Raw genomic sequence first — 16,062 nt, forward strand, 5'->3', positions numbered from 1 at the left:
CTTCTCCCTTTCTCCCATTGAAGTGACTGCTCTGTCAGTCTCCTTAGCTGTAAAATGGAATAGTAATATCTCAGAGGGCTCCTGTGTAGAATACTCACACATGTCAGCCTTGTGCTTTGTAATCTGCAGTGAGCAGCTCTAGAAGGGTCTCCTGAAATAACCCAAGTAGTTTTGGGGAGTTGTCTTATCCTAAAAGCTTCTTAAATTAAGAGAATGGGTGAGGGAAAGCCTCCTCTCCTAACTTTGGTCCCTTTCCTCCTTTCATTATTCCCTGGTATTAGCAGAGAGCACTATGTTTCACAGCCAGTGTACTTTGCTGAGTGCCCAGGTACTTAAAGTTCATTTGTGCCTGAGACTCCCAAGCTGATTTTCATGCTCTGGTTTTATTTCTACAGAAAGATAAAACGATTGAAAATGAACAATCTTTTGGATATAGGATGACAGATTCTATCTAATAGAAGGTGGTGGCAAAGAAATTAGGGGGAAAATGGACTAGAATGCTTCTCAAAGACTTGTTTTTGGCAGCCCAGTATTGACTACAGTCAAGTGAAACACTGTTGTAGAATAAACCTGTAAGGTTAGTTTCTTAGCTGTATTCTAATTATTAGCATATCCAAAGAAAAAATTACATTTGGGTAGGACAAGAACATTCACTTTAGAAATATTTTCAAAAATGAAAAACATGCAAAAATATTACTGACCATTTCTATCCTAAATGACCATAAGACAGATCCATTTTCATTAGGTTAAGTGATTTACTATTCTCTTACAAACACACATACACTAATGTACGTAAGCATGAGAAATAAAGAGGAAAATACATTTCAGTTTTATCTTTGGATGTTTCCTGAAGAAAGGCCATCACTTTTATGACTTAGCACATGTTTGTGCAGCATGCCATGGTGGACACAGGCACTATTGTTCTAGATTCAGACAATCTGGGTTCAAGTTGTGACTCTCCAACTAACTGTTGTCCTTAAACAAAGTGTATATAACTCTTCTGAACCTCACTTTCCTTATCTGAAAAATGGGGATGGTGTTAGTTTCTACCTCTCAGGGTCACTGTGAGAATTAAATGAAACACTTCATGGAAAAAGGCTTGGCACAATGACTGGCACATAGTAAATGTTTAAGAAATATCAGCTCTGATCACAATGGTATGAAACTAGAAATCAGCTATTCGAAGAAAGCTGGAAAAATCACAAATATGTGGAGATTGAAAAAGATGAAACTGAATAAACACTGAGTCAATAAAGAAATAAAAAAAGAAATTAAAACTACCTGAAGACAAATGAAAATGAAAATATGATATACCAAAATCTATGAGATGCAGCAAAAGCGGTATTATGAGGGAATTTTACAGCAATACAGGCCTACCTCAACATATAAGAAAAATCTCAAATAAACTATCTAAATTTACACCTAAAGGAACTAGGAAAAAAAAGAACAAATGAAGTACAACCTTAGCAGGAGGAAGGAAATAATAAAGATGAGAGTGGAAATAAATGAAATAGAGTCTAAAAAGACAATAGAAAGGGGATGGAACCAAGATGGAGGAGCAGAAGGATGAGCTCTCACTCCCTCTTGTGAGAACACCAGAATCACAAATAGCTGCGGGACAATCATCGACAGGAAGACACTGGAACTCACCAAAAAAGATACCACAAATCCAAAGACAAAGGGGAAGCCACAATGAGATGGTAGGAGGGGTGCAATCACAGTAAAATCAAATCCCATAACTGCTGGGTGGGTGACTCACAGACTGGAGAACACTTATATCACAGAAGTCCACCCACTGGAGTGAAGGTTCTGAGCCCCATGTCAGGCTTCCCAACCTGGGGGTCTGGCAACGGGAGGAGGAATTCCTAGAGAATCAGACTTTGAAGGCTAGTGGGATTTGATTGCAGGACTTCGACAGGACTGGGGGAAACAGAGACTCCACTCCTGGAGGGCACACACAAAGTAGTGTGCACATCGGGACCCAGGGGAAGGAGCAGTGACCCTAGGGAAGACTGAACCAGACCTACCTGCTAGTGTTGGAGGGTCTCCTGCAGAGGTGGCGGGTGGCTCTGTCTCACTGGGAGGACAAGGACACTGGCAACAGAAGTTCTGGGAAGTACTCCTTGGCGTGAGCCCTCCGAGAGTCCTCCATTAGCCCCACCAAAGAGCCCGGGTAGGGTCCAGTGTTGGATTGCCTCAGGCCAAACAACCAAAAGGGAGGGAACCCAGCCCCACCCATCAGCAGTCAAGCGGATTAAAGTTTTACTGAGCTCTGCCCACCAGAGCAACAGCCAGCTCTACCCACCACCACTCCCTCCCATCAGGAAACTTACACAAGCCTCTTAGATAGCCTCATCCACTAGAGGGCAGACAGCAGAAGCAAGAAGAACAACAATCCTGCAGCCTGTGGAACAAAAACCACATTCACAGAAAGACAAGATGAAAAGGCAGAGGGCTATGTACCAGATGAAGGAACAAGATAAAACCCCAGAAAAACAACTAAATGAAGTGGAGATAGGCAACCTTCCAGAAAAAGAATTCAGAATCATGAAAGTGAAGATGATCCAGGACCTCGGAAAAAGAATGGAGGCAAAGATCGAGAAGATGCAAGAAATGTTTAACAAAGACCTGGAAGAATTAAAGAACAAACAAACAGAGATGAACAATACAATAACTGAAATGAAAACTATACTAGAAGGAACCAATAGCAGAATAAATGAGGCAGAAGAATGGATAAGTGACCTGGAAGACAGAATGGTGGAAGTCACTGCTGCGAAACAGAATAAAGAAAAAAGAATGAAAAGAAATGAAGACAGCCTAAGAGACCTCTGGGACCACATTAAATGCAACAACATTTGCATTATAGGGGTCCCAGAAGGAGAAGAGAGAGAAAAAGGACCCAAGAAAATATTTGAAGAGATTATAGTCGAAAACTTCCCTAACATGGGAAAGGAAATAGCCACCCAAGTCCAGGAAGCGCAGAAAGTCCCATACAGGATAAACCCAAGGAGAAACACGCCGAGACACATAGTAATCAAATTGGTAAAAATTAAAGACAAAGAAAAATTATTGAAAGCAGCAAGGGAAAAACGACAAATAACATACAAGGGAACTCCCATAAGGTTAACAGCTGATTTCTCAGCGGAAACTCTACAAGCCAGAAGGGAGTGGCATGATATACTTAAAGTGATGAAAGGGAAGAATCTACAACCAAGATTACTCTACCCAGCAAGGATCTCATTCAGATTTGACGGAGAAATCAAAAGCTTAACAGACAATCAAAAGCTAAGAGAATTCAGCACCACCAAACCAGCTCTACAACAAATGCTAAAGGAACTTCTCTAAGTGGGAAACACAAGAGAAGAGAAGTATTGATAATTACCTTAACTGTGAATGGATTAAATGCTCCAACCAAAAGACACAGGCTTGCTGAATGGATACAAAAACAAGACCCATATATATGCTGTCCACAAGAGACCCACTTCAGACCTAGAGACACATACAGACTGAAAGTGAGGGGATGGAAAAAGATATTCCATGCAAATGGAAATCAAAAGAAAGCTGGAGTAGCAATGTTCATATCAGATAAAATAGACATTAAAATAAAGAATGTTACAAGAGACAAGGAAGGACACTACATAATGATCAAGGGACCAATCCAAGAAGAAGTTATAACAATTATAAGTATATATGAACCCAACATAGGAGCACCACAATACATAAGGCAACTGTTAATAGCTACCAAAGAGGAAATCAACAGTAATACAATAATAGTGGGGGACTTTAACACCTCACTTACACCAATGGACAGATCATTCAAAATGAAAATAAATAAGGAAACAGAAGCTTTAAATGACACAATGGACCAGATAGATTTAATTGATATTTATAGGACATTCCATCCAAACACAGCAGATTACACTTTCTTCTCAAGTACACATGGAACATTCTCCAGGACAGATCACATCTTGGGTCACAAATCAAGTCTCTGTAAATTTAAGAAAATTGAAATGATATCTAGCATCTTTTCTGACCACAACGTTATGAGATTAGAAATCAATTACACGGGAAAAAACGTAAAAAACACAAACACATGGAGGCTAAACAATATGTTACTAAATAACCATGAGATCACTGAAGAAATCAAAGAGGAAATCAAAAACTACCTAGAGACAAATGACAATGAAAACACGAAGACCCAAAACCTATGGGATGCAGCAAAAGCATTTCTAAAAGGGAAGTTTATAGCTATACAAGCCTACCTCAAGAAACAAGAAAAATCTCAAATAAACAAGCTAAACTTGCACCTAAAGGCACTAGAGAAAGAAGAACAAACAAAACCCAAAGTTAGCAGAAGGAAAGAAATCATAAAGATCAGATCAGAAATAAATGAAATAGAAACAAACAAAACAATAGTAAAGATCAATAAAACTAAAAGCTGGTTCTTTGAGAAGATGAACAAAATTGATAAACCATTAGCCAGACTCACCAAGAAAATGATGGAGAGGACTCAAATCAATAAAATTAGAAATGAAAAATGAGAAGTTACAACAGACACCACAGAAATACAAAGCATCCTAAGAGACTACTACAAGCAACTCTATGCCAATAAAATGGATAACCTGGAAGAAATGGACAAATTCTTAAAAAGGTATAACCTTCCAAGACTGAACCAGGAAGAAATAGAAAACACGAACAGACCAATCACAAGTAATGAAATTGAAACTGTGATTAAAAATCTTCCAACAAACAGAAGTCCAGGACCAGATGGCTTCACAGGTGAATTCTATCAAACATTTAGAGAAGAGCTAACACCCATCCTTCTCAAACTCTTCCAAAAAATTTCAGAGGAAGGAACACTCCCAAACTCATTCTATGAGGCCACCATCACCCTGATACCAAAGCCAGACAAAGATACTACAAAATAAGAAAATTACAGACCGATATCACTGATGAATATAGATGCAAAAATCCTCAACAAAATACTAGCAAACAGAATCTAGCAACAACACATTAAAAGGATCATACACCAAGATCAAGTGGGGGATTCTTCAATATACACAAATCAATCAATGTGATACACCATATTAACAAATTAAAGAATAAAAAATATATGATCATCTCAATAGATGCAGAAAAAGCATTTGAGAAAATTCAACACCCATTTATGATAAAAAACTCTCCAGAAAATGGGCATAGAGGGAACCTACCTCTACATAATAAAGGCCATATATGACGGACCCACAGCAAACATCATTCTCAATGGTGAAAAATGGAAAACATTTCCTCTAAAATCAGGAACAAGACAAGGATGTCCATTCTCACCACTATTGTTCAACATAGTTTTGGAAGTCCTAGCCATGGCAATTAGAAAAGAAAAAGAAAGGAAAGGAATATAAGTTGGAAAAGAAGAAGTAAAACTATCACTGTTTGCAGATGACATGATACTATTCATAGAGAATCCTAAAAATGCCACCAGAAAACTACCAGAGCTAATCAATGAATTTGGTAAAGTTGCAGGATACAAAATTCATGCATAGAAATCTCTTGCATTCCCATATACTAATGATGAAAAATCTGAAAGAGAAATTAAGGAAACACTCCCATTTACCACTGCAACAAAAAGAATAAAATACCTAGGAATAAACCTACCTAGGGAGACAAAAGACCTGTATGCAGGAAACTGTAAGACACCGATGAAAGATATTAACGATGATACCAACAGATGGAGAGATATACCATGTTCTTGGATTGGAAGAATCAATATTGTGAAAATGACTATACTACCCAAAGCAAACTACAGATTCAATGCAATCCCTGTCAAATTACCAATGGCATTTTTTACGGAACTAGAACAAATAATCTTAAAATTTGTATGGAGACACAAAAGACCCCGAAGAGACAAAGCAATCTTGAGGGAAAAAAATGGAGTGGGAGGAATCAGACTCCCTGACTTCAGACTATACTACATAGCTACAGTATTCAAGACAATATGGTACTGGCACAAAAGCAGAAACTTAGATCGATGGAACAAAAGAGAAAGCCCAGAGATAAACCACGCACCTATGGTCAACTAATTTATGACAAAGGAGGCAAGGATATACAATGGAGAAAAGACAGTCTCCTCAATAAGTAGTGCTGGGAAAACTGGACAGCTACATGTAAAAGAATGAAATTAGAACACTCCCTAACACCATACATAAAAATAAACTCAAAATGGATTCAAGACCTAAATGTAAGACTGGACACTATCAAACTCTTAGAGGAAAGCATAGGAAGAACACCCTTTGAGATAAATCACAGCAAGATGTTTTTTGATCCACATCCTAGAGTAATGGAAATAAAAACAAAAATAAACAAGTGGGACCTAATGAAACTTCAAAGCTTTTGCACAGCAAAGGCAACCATAAACAAGACGAAAAGACAACCCTCAGAATGGGAGAAAATATTTGCAAATGAATCAACGGACAAAGGATTAATCTCCAAAATACATAAACAGCTCAGGCAGCTCAATATTAAAGAAACAAACGACCTAATGCAAAAATGGGCAGAAGACCTAAATAGCCATTTCTCCAAAGAAGACATACAGATGGCCAAGAAGCACACGAAAAGCTGCTCAACATCACTAATTATTAGAGAAATGCAAATCAAAACTACAGTGAGGTATCCCCTCACACCAGTTAGAATGGGAATCATCAGAAAATCTACAAACAACAAATGCTGGAGAGGGTGTGGAGAAAAGGGAACCCTCTTGCACTGTTGGTGGGAAAGTAAATTGATACAGCCACTATGGAGAACAGTATGGAGCTTCCTTAAAAAAGTAAAAATAGAATTACCATATGACCCAGCAATCCCACTACTGGGCATTACCCAGAGAAAACCATAATTCAAAAAGCCAGATGCAACGCAATGTTCATTGCAGCACTATTTACGATAGCCAGGACATGGAAGCAACCTAAATGCCCATCGACAGATGAATGGATAAAGAAGATGTGGTACATATATTCAATGGAATATTACTCAGCCATAAAAAGGAACGAAACTGGGTCATTTGTTGAGATGTGGATGGATCTAGAGACTGTCATACAGAGTGAAGTAAGTCAGAAAGAGAAAAACAAATATCGTATATTAACACATGCATGTGGAATGTAGAAAAATGGTACAGATGAACCGGTTTGCAGGGCAGGAGTTGAGACAGAGATGTAGAGAACAAACGTATGGACATCAAGGGGGGGAAGCCATGGTGGGGTGCGGATGGTGGTGTGATGAATTGGGGGATTGGGATTGACATGTATACACTGATGTGTATAAAATTGTTGAATAATAAGAACCTGCTGTATAAAAAAAGAAATAAAATACAATTAAAAATTTTTAAAAATAGACAATAGAAAATGTCAGTCAAACTAAGAGCTGGTTCTTTGAAAAGATAAACAAAATTGACAAACCTTTAGCTAAACTCACTAAGAAAAAAAGACAGAAGGCTGTGATAAATAAAATCAGAAATGAAAGAGGATAAATAAGATATACCACAGAAAGACAAAGGATTATAAGAGAATATTATGAACAACAAATTAGACATATTATGTCGACAAATTAGACAACCTAAGAAATGGACAAACTCTTAGATTCATACAACCTTCCAAGACTGAATCATGGAGAAATAGAAAATCTGAATAGACTGATCACTAATAAAAAGGCTGAAACATTAATCAAAAACCTCCCCAAAAGAAAAGTTCAGGACGAGATGGCTTCACACGTGAACTCTGTCAAATATTCAAAGAAGATTTAATACCTATCCTTTTCAAACTCTTCAAAAAATTAAAGAGGAAGGAATGATTCCTAACTCATTTTACGAAGCCAACATTACCCTTATGCCAAAACCAGACAAACTCAACACAAAAAAAGAAAATTACAGACCAATATCTTTGATGAACATAGATGCAAAAATTGTCAACAAAATATTAGCCAACCAAATACAGCAATACGTTAAAAGGACCATATTCCATGATAAAGTGGGGCTTATTCCAGGGATGCAAATATGGCTCAACATTCACAAGTAAATAAATGGGATATACCACAATAAAACAAAGGATAAAAAGCATATGATCATCTCAGTAGATGCAGAAAAAGCATTTGACCAGATTCAACACCCATTTCTGATAAAAACTCTCAATAAAATAGGTATAGAAAGAACATACTTCAACATAATGCAAGTCATATATGACAAACTCACAGCTAACATCACACTCAATGGTGAAAAACTGAAAGCTATCCCTCTAAAATCAGGAAAAAGACAAGGATGCCCACTCTCACCACTCTTATTCAACACAGTATTGGAAGTCCTAGCCAGAGCAATTAGGCAATAAAAAGAGAGAAAAGGCATTCCAGTTAGAAAGGAAGAAGGCAAACTGTCACTGTTTGCAGATGACATGATTTTATATAGAGAGAATCCTTAAGACTCCACCAAAAAAACATTAGAAATAATAAACAAATACGGTATAGTTGCAGGGTACAAAATCAGCATACAAAAAATCTATTGCATTTCTGTATGCTAACAATGAGCTATAAAAAAGAAAAATTAAGAAAACAATCCCATTGACAATCACAACAAAAAGAATAAAATACCTAGGAATAAATTTAAACAAGGAGGTGAAAGACCTGCAAACTATAAGACATTGTTGAAAGAAGTTGAAGGCACAAATAAATGGAAAGATATTCCGTGCTCATGAATTGGAAGAATTAACATACGGACATTAAAATGTCCATATTACCTAAAGCAATCTACAGATTCAATGCAATCCCTATTAAAATCCCAAGGAATAAAAAATAAATAAAATAAAGAAATATTAGTTGATGGTAATGATGTATATGTCTATTATCTGCACTAGGTAATCCACTCTAACATACTTAGAACATAATTGAACCAAAAATTTACACTGTAACACACACAGAATACTTAGGACATGACAAATTTTAAAAAAGCTTCAATGCTTAAAAAAAAGGAATATAAGTGTGATTTGTTCTGCATAGCCTCATTTGTTCTCTAGTTTCTAAGGGCAGCTATGGGGGAACTGAAGGAAGAAAAGTACTTACACAGGAAGGAAAAAAATCAATCTGATGGACATGAATATAGCCACCTAACTAGCCTAGGGATTTATTCAACGACACTGCTTTACTGTTAACCTTCACTCATATCATTTATTATTTGGGGAACAGCTGCAAAGAGACCAGAAAGTGAATAGAATAATGATGTTTTTATGGCTCCTAATGTAGATTGTTATTGAAAATCTATCAATTTTACTGGCAAACCTTTGGCTCAAAAATAAGATCTTCATTTATAACTTGCAGGCAGTGATGACTCAAATTATGAGAAGTAACTGGGAAATAAAAAATAACTATCATGATAATTATCTTTCTCATTAAAAACATGAGGCATTCTGTAATCGTTGGGATGTGCAAGATACTCTTTAACATCTGCTGCTACTGAGCTAAAACACATTTAAACAGGAAAGAAAATACATTACTGAGTGTTACTCTTGTACTGTTGGTGGGAATGTAAATTGATACAGCCACTATGCAGAACAGTATGGAGGTTCCTTAAAAAGCTAAAAATAGAACTACCATACGACCCAGCAATCCCACTACTGGGCATATACCCTGAGGAAACCATAATTCAAAAAGACACATGTACCACAATGTTCACTGCAGCTCTATTTACAATAGCCAGGACATGGAAGCAACCTAAGTGTCCATCGACAGATGAATGGATAAAGAAGATGTGGCACATATATACAATGGACTATTACTCTGCCATAAAAAGATAAAAAATTGAGTTATTTGTAGGGAGGTAGATGGACCTGGAGTCTGTCATACGAGTGAAGTTAAGTCAGAAAGAGAAAAACAAATACCATATGGTAACACATATGTGTGGAATCTAAAGAAAAAAAAAAGGTTATGAAGAACCTGTGGGCAGGACAGGAATAAAGATGCACATGTAGAGAATGGACTTGAGGACACAGGGAGGGGGAAGGGTAAGCTGGGACGAACTGAGAGAGTGGCATGGACTTATACGTACTACCAAAATAGATAGCTAGTGGGAAGCAGCCACATAGCACAGGGAGATCAGCTCGATGCTTTGTGACCACCTAGAGGGGTGGGATAGGGAGGGTGGGAGGGAGACACAAGAGGGAGGAGCTATGGGGATATATGTATATGTATAGCTGATTCACTTTGTTATAAAGCAGAAACTAACACACCATTGTAAAGCAATTATACTCCAATAAAGATGTTAAAAAAAAAAGAAAATACATTACTGATCACCCAAATGATGAAAAATAGATACTGGTGCAAATGTGTGCAAAGTGGTACAGAACAGAATGCAGCAGGATGTATTGCCCACATATATAAACCAGAATGAAACCACTTACAGATACTTCAGGAATCGGTTTCAACTTCTCCCCTGAAATTTCCTGTAGAGAGATGTCGTATATTGAAGATGACACTTGATGGGTTGGTAGGTCCTTTGCTTTGATAACAGGACCTGGAATTTTTGGAGAGGATTCACTCCTTCTTCCAGGGGGAGAAAGGCATGGTATAGGCACCAAACTCGTTTCAAAGTCTTTTTTATCTATCTGCTTCGCCAAGGAATTCTGGTTTTCTGATGCTCCTGCTTCTGTGTAGGAATTTTTTAGATATCCTTTATTTGTCCACCTCGCAGTCTTCCCCAGCACGCTCTCTAATGTTAACTGAGTTAACCTTGGAGGACTAGTTGTTGGGCCGGTTGAACCCTGGACCCTGTGGTTACCCTACAAAGAGGAACAAAGTGAAATCATTTTGAGCTGAAACTTGTGGTGAATAAGTTACTGAGTACAAGTTCTTAACAAGTTCATGTATTCTCTGAATAAAGCAAAGTACACATACATATACTTATATATATATACTATTTTATTCTGCAATAAAAAAAATAAACTAAAAACAGCAATGCAAACAGGCATAAATCATTTGCTAAGATGCCCTGCTATGTTTGCCTCTGGTCTTGGTAAAGCATGTTTTTTACCCCTGAGTAACAAGAGTACATTTAGGAAATAGTTGCTCAAATATATTCATTCCAAAGAAAGTATGAAAAAGAAGAGGATCCATAAGAAGTTACCTAAAACTTAGGAATTGTATACTTTGGCTTCCTGATAAGCTAACTCCATGAGAGAAGAAAGAACTGGAACTTATAGCATTTACCTTATTTATGTAGGGAAATGCTACTTTTAAAACAAGCTGGTCTATCAAAGTATTTTTGCCTTATATTTTTGTACGAAAGTTTTACTGTTCAAGAGCAATAGATAATACAGCATGTTTTGTGAAATATTTTTCTTACATGAAAATTTCAATTATAGAAAGTATTTTTCCACAAGACATGAACCTCACCAAATATAATTATTTGGAAAGCTGAAAATAAAAGCTAGAAACATTTTACTAATGTACAGTTCTGGAATTATCCCTAAAAATTCTAATTTTTAAAATCTGAGAAAGGAGCAATTACAAACAAAAAAAATCAATGGCCATGATGGTAAATAAGGAAAAAGAGAAACACAGTGTTATTTCAGTTGGTAGATATTTTTCTGCGATAAAACAATAAATTTAAAGAAAAAACGAATGTGATAATTGCTTATACTTGTCATGAGATTTTTCTAACTTGTCTTATCTGTTTAAATATATAATAAACAAACTTAGAACAGAAAAAAATCAACAAAAGCAGAGTACATTTAAAGACATTATTTGATGTCTGAGACTGTACTATCTTACTTTCTGTTTCAGTAAGCTATTCCACTATTCTTTCATTTATAGCCATACAGAACCAAACATCTGGTTATTCCCCAAATTTGGCATTTTTAAACAAAATATTTGAATGACTGATTGAACTGTTCAGCTTCTTCCTGAATGTTCGGTCATCATATACCTCAAGATACAGCTCACTATCTAAGGTGAAATTTCCATTTCAGTAGAAGTGAAGTATGTGTAACGGTGAGAGAGCCTGCTTTAGGTTGGGCACAAGACAAGAGAGGAATTTATCAAACCTTTTAATTAGAAGGGATCTATCTGTCTGTGTGTCTGTCATTGTTCTGCCTCTCTTCCTTTCTTCGTCATCACGGGCTACATATTGCTCTATGTGCTGCAGATGCTAGGAATATAATGGTAGGCCAAAAGTTAATCCCTGCCATCCAGGGACTTTATCCCAAAGACAAGGGGTCACTGAGTGATTTGATGGAGGAGAATGTCATGACGGCACAAAATAGAAGGTATGGGAATGAGTTTGTGTGGATATTGTTTGTGGTGTGTCTGAAGTGTCTGTGGAGATAGTAGCAAAGTAGTAAGGGAGGCCAATTAGGAGACTATTAAATTGGAATGATTAGAAATGCTGAGGTGACTTGCATTAATTCAGTGGTGGTGATGATGGAGGCTGGACTGATTTGAGAGTTCTGTAGAAGGCAGAGTATGTTGTACTTAGTGACTCTGGAAAGCTTTTACATGGAGTCTGCAATTCTTAACCCTAGTCATGTTATGATTTTCTTTTCTTATGGAAAGCAGTTGGGATTATCAGACAACTGCGGTCTCAAGAAAGGTACACTTGGGTGTAAGAACCTCTCCTAAGAAACAGCTTGCCTATCTGTAGTAAAGAAAAAATTGCAGAGTGTCTAAGGATCTTTTACAAACATTTCTTCTTGGTATTCATTCTGGACCTTATTTTCTGTGTCTATGCTGGCTTGATCTTCTGATATGTATATTTCTTTATAAATGATGGAGAGATTTATTATTCAGAGTCCCAGATAGGGGAAAGAAAAGATGGTGATTGGGTGTCAATCCATGGGACCTTAGTTTATGTCCCAAGTGGAAAAATAAGAGAGAGAAGAATATTTCCGCCCTTGTGAGAGAGGCCTGAGCTGCAGGCACTGCGCAACTCTCTTTGCTGTACATTTTACTAAGTGAGCTTGTCCTTCACCACATCCTGGGAACCCTGAGGATGTTCACATGATTGAAGAACTCTGCCTTCAGGCAGAAAACTGGAAGGAGTGCAAGAGACCTGAAAAATGCCTAGTGTTCTGAATTACTAGGTAATGGAGTGGTGACTCTTGCAATTTTTGTTTCACACAGACGAAAAGAGAATAAAAGTTTAGCCAATTTTCTAAAGAAAGGTAAACAGAAAACAGAACAAACATCTTCCAGGCCTTGTTTTTAAGAAGGTACTGGTGGAACTAGGATAGATTTTTAAAAATTCAGTCTGGTTGCTAGACAGTGCTATATCTTCTCCAACTTAAAAAAAAAAAAATCCGGTTTAATTTCCTATAATTGTTATATACAATTGACAATGGGATTTCTGTGACCAGAATACCCTCTACTTATTCGTTTACATCATATTTTCACAGTAAAAAATAAGCACATGTATAGTGGATTTAAAACAGATTGCCCCCTGAAAACAGGCTGGCTAAGGGGAAAAGGTATAATTATAACTCTTTGGACTAGAATCTCTGGATCACTCTGGGATTCCATTTTGTATATGACATAAGTAGAAATTAGGAGCTTTTACAATAAACATTAGTTCAATAAATAGTTATTAAGCTACTACTATATGTAAGGCCTTTTCTAGGGACTATATAAGATACACAGGTAAGAAGAAAAAGGACACTGCCCTCGAGAGGCATAAAGTCTAATAGCAGAGAGATAGATACCTACAAAAGTAATAATTTCATAAGGTAGAAGGCAGTAAATTTCATTTAAAAGTTTCAGATGTACTATTATGAGGATTTAGAAGAATGCATGGACAGCCTGATGTTTGCTAGATCATTTAAAAAAGACTTTAAAAATCAATACATTTGATAAGAAGTGTATTTTTTCCACCTGTAAGTGGATCAGAGCACTTTTCTTCCTTCTGTAAGTTTACTCAGGTGTATTTCTTTTTGCTTGGCATGAGCAGTGATTATATACACAGAACTATTCATGAGTATGTACAGGGATATTCACCTCACATTTTCCTAAGATATACCCTGGTTTGGAGATGGGTCAAGAAATGGTCAGATTGAGCTGTGTTCCCTGATAGGTATTCATTCTCTTCGTAGTATTGCATTTCCACAGTAATATGTGTCTATGCTATTTTAAATATATGGAAAAGACAAATAACTGGAGAATCTGTACAGAGCACAAAAAGCTTGCCTATTTTGGCTGCCCCAGAACCACTAATTCTGGTCTATCCCAGATTTTGAAAGGGGAATTAGGATAAATGGGAAAGGCAAGACAATATACAAGACTAATAGGTTGATTTGAGTTGTGTCAGCTTCTATTTTAGAGAGGAAATAAATGGAGAATAAAAAATAGTATAGTATTTACTAGTAGTGGTGCACTAGCAAAGCCTTCCTTTCTTTAGTAATGCTTCTGACTTACTAAAATAGATTATATAGGTATAGATGACGTTTATTGCTTTCACATACATAACACGTGGGCTCGACATGTCTTTGTATTAATTTTATACTAAATAACGTATACATTTGTTACATGCATAAGAAGTTTACTATAACCTAATTGAAAAATAACCACTTTTCCCCCTTTGGTTTATCATTTAGCTACTGAAAACCTGCAGAGCAAGTGAATATAATTTGTCAGAGTAGTGAAGAATTTGTTATGCTGTTTTCATATTCCAATCATCTGTTCATCTGTTTCTCAGAAGAACAAATACAAAATGTTTTTGATTTAACTTAATATATATTTTTTAAAAGTCCAAATCTCTTGAACTGTTTGTCTTCTGGGCTCAGAAACATTTGTTTGTTAAATATTCAATCACGCCCAGTGCCAGGAAGATCAATAGATTTTTGTCTGATTAACTGTAGCACAGCATATGTACGCTGAAGATGAGAATGATTTCCCCAAGGACCCACCACTTCCTCTGTTGAACTACGTTTCTTAAAAGGACATGCAGATGGGCACTTGGACAATAATTTTTGGATGTGCAAAACGAATAGCTCTTGCTGAGTTGTAATTTTAAAAAGATAATTTTAATGACTCAGGAGGGCCACCTACTTGGAGCAGGTGGGACCCAGGCTCTTTGTATTACAACTTTAATGTTGAGTGAGTCAGGATAGAACTCTGTTTTAGCCTTTGTAAAAAGTGGATGATCATGTTTATTTATATTTCAACTGATTTTTAATTCAGTCCACCCAGAAAAAAATCTACATAACATTCTTAAAAGTTCTGAACAAAACACATCTGCAATATTCCACACACACTTTTGATGGCAGTTTTGAATTTGTAATTGAGATAGAGTAGCAGGAGTTTTACATTTGTCCAACGTTTTAGTGATTAAATGTGTGAACTGACAGAACCTTTTAGCTGAACAACAGCACTAGCAGACAAAAGAGCCGATACAGGTATATACTTTGGTTGTCAACTAAAGAGCACAATTATTTGCACAAGTATAGCTAAAGATATTAGTCATAACAGAATAAAAAAATCATTTCTTCTTTGATGATAGCAAGATTGACCATTCAAATGTATCTTAAATGTTTTCACTAACAACCATCCCCAAGGAGTATTTCTCACTTCTGCCTCTTGAATTTAATAGGAAACTATTAAAATAATACCAAATAAAATGAAAGGAAGATGTGACTGTTTCTAACAAGTAACTAATTCGCAGCATGCTTGATATTACAAGGACTTGGGCAAATTACTTTTGTAAACATCTTTACCTGTAGCCAATGATGCCTCACAGACAAATCATAGCAGAAGCTACAGGGACTGTATTGGATAGGTAAACATCATCACGTGAGTATTTGGGGAAAATGATGAGACTCCTTTAATTGTTCAAGACAAAAACATATTTTCCTTATAAGTTAGACTTCATGCTCTTTAACTGATAAAACAAAGGTTTCTTGTGAAAACTCCTATCTATAACCAAGTATATACTTATCTGCAAATATTGATCTTTAAGCCAAAGTTGTATGACATTATTCTAAGGAGACAAGAGTTTTATAACCTTCTCTCCCTGCCTATAACAATGAAGGGCCAAGTTACAGGAACGAACTT

At 36.5% G+C, this 16,062-nt stretch overlaps 1 protein-coding gene across 9 annotated transcripts in view; it reads right to left on the reverse strand.

Moving 5' to 3' along the window:
• CFAP20DC (CFAP20 domain containing) overlaps positions 1-16,062 on the reverse strand; it is a 276,608-nt gene that overhangs the window by 82,987 nt on the left and 177,559 nt on the right. For 8 of the 9 annotated variants that reach the window (XM_060110977.1, XM_060110973.1, XM_060110975.1 and 5 more), the window contains one exon: positions 10,428-10,805. In XM_060110977.1, coding sequence (XP_059966960.1) covers positions 10,428-10,805 — 378 coding nt within the window. Of the gene's footprint in view, positions 1-10,427; positions 10,806-16,062 lie in introns of those variants that run through there. The other variant, XM_060110981.1, reaches the window with a different exon arrangement.

The sequence above is a fragment of the Mesoplodon densirostris genome, chromosome 10 (assembly GCF_025265405.1).
Source record: "Mesoplodon densirostris isolate mMesDen1 chromosome 10, mMesDen1 primary haplotype, whole genome shotgun sequence".
NCBI classification, from domain to species: domain Eukaryota; kingdom Metazoa; phylum Chordata; class Mammalia; order Artiodactyla; family Ziphiidae; genus Mesoplodon; species Mesoplodon densirostris.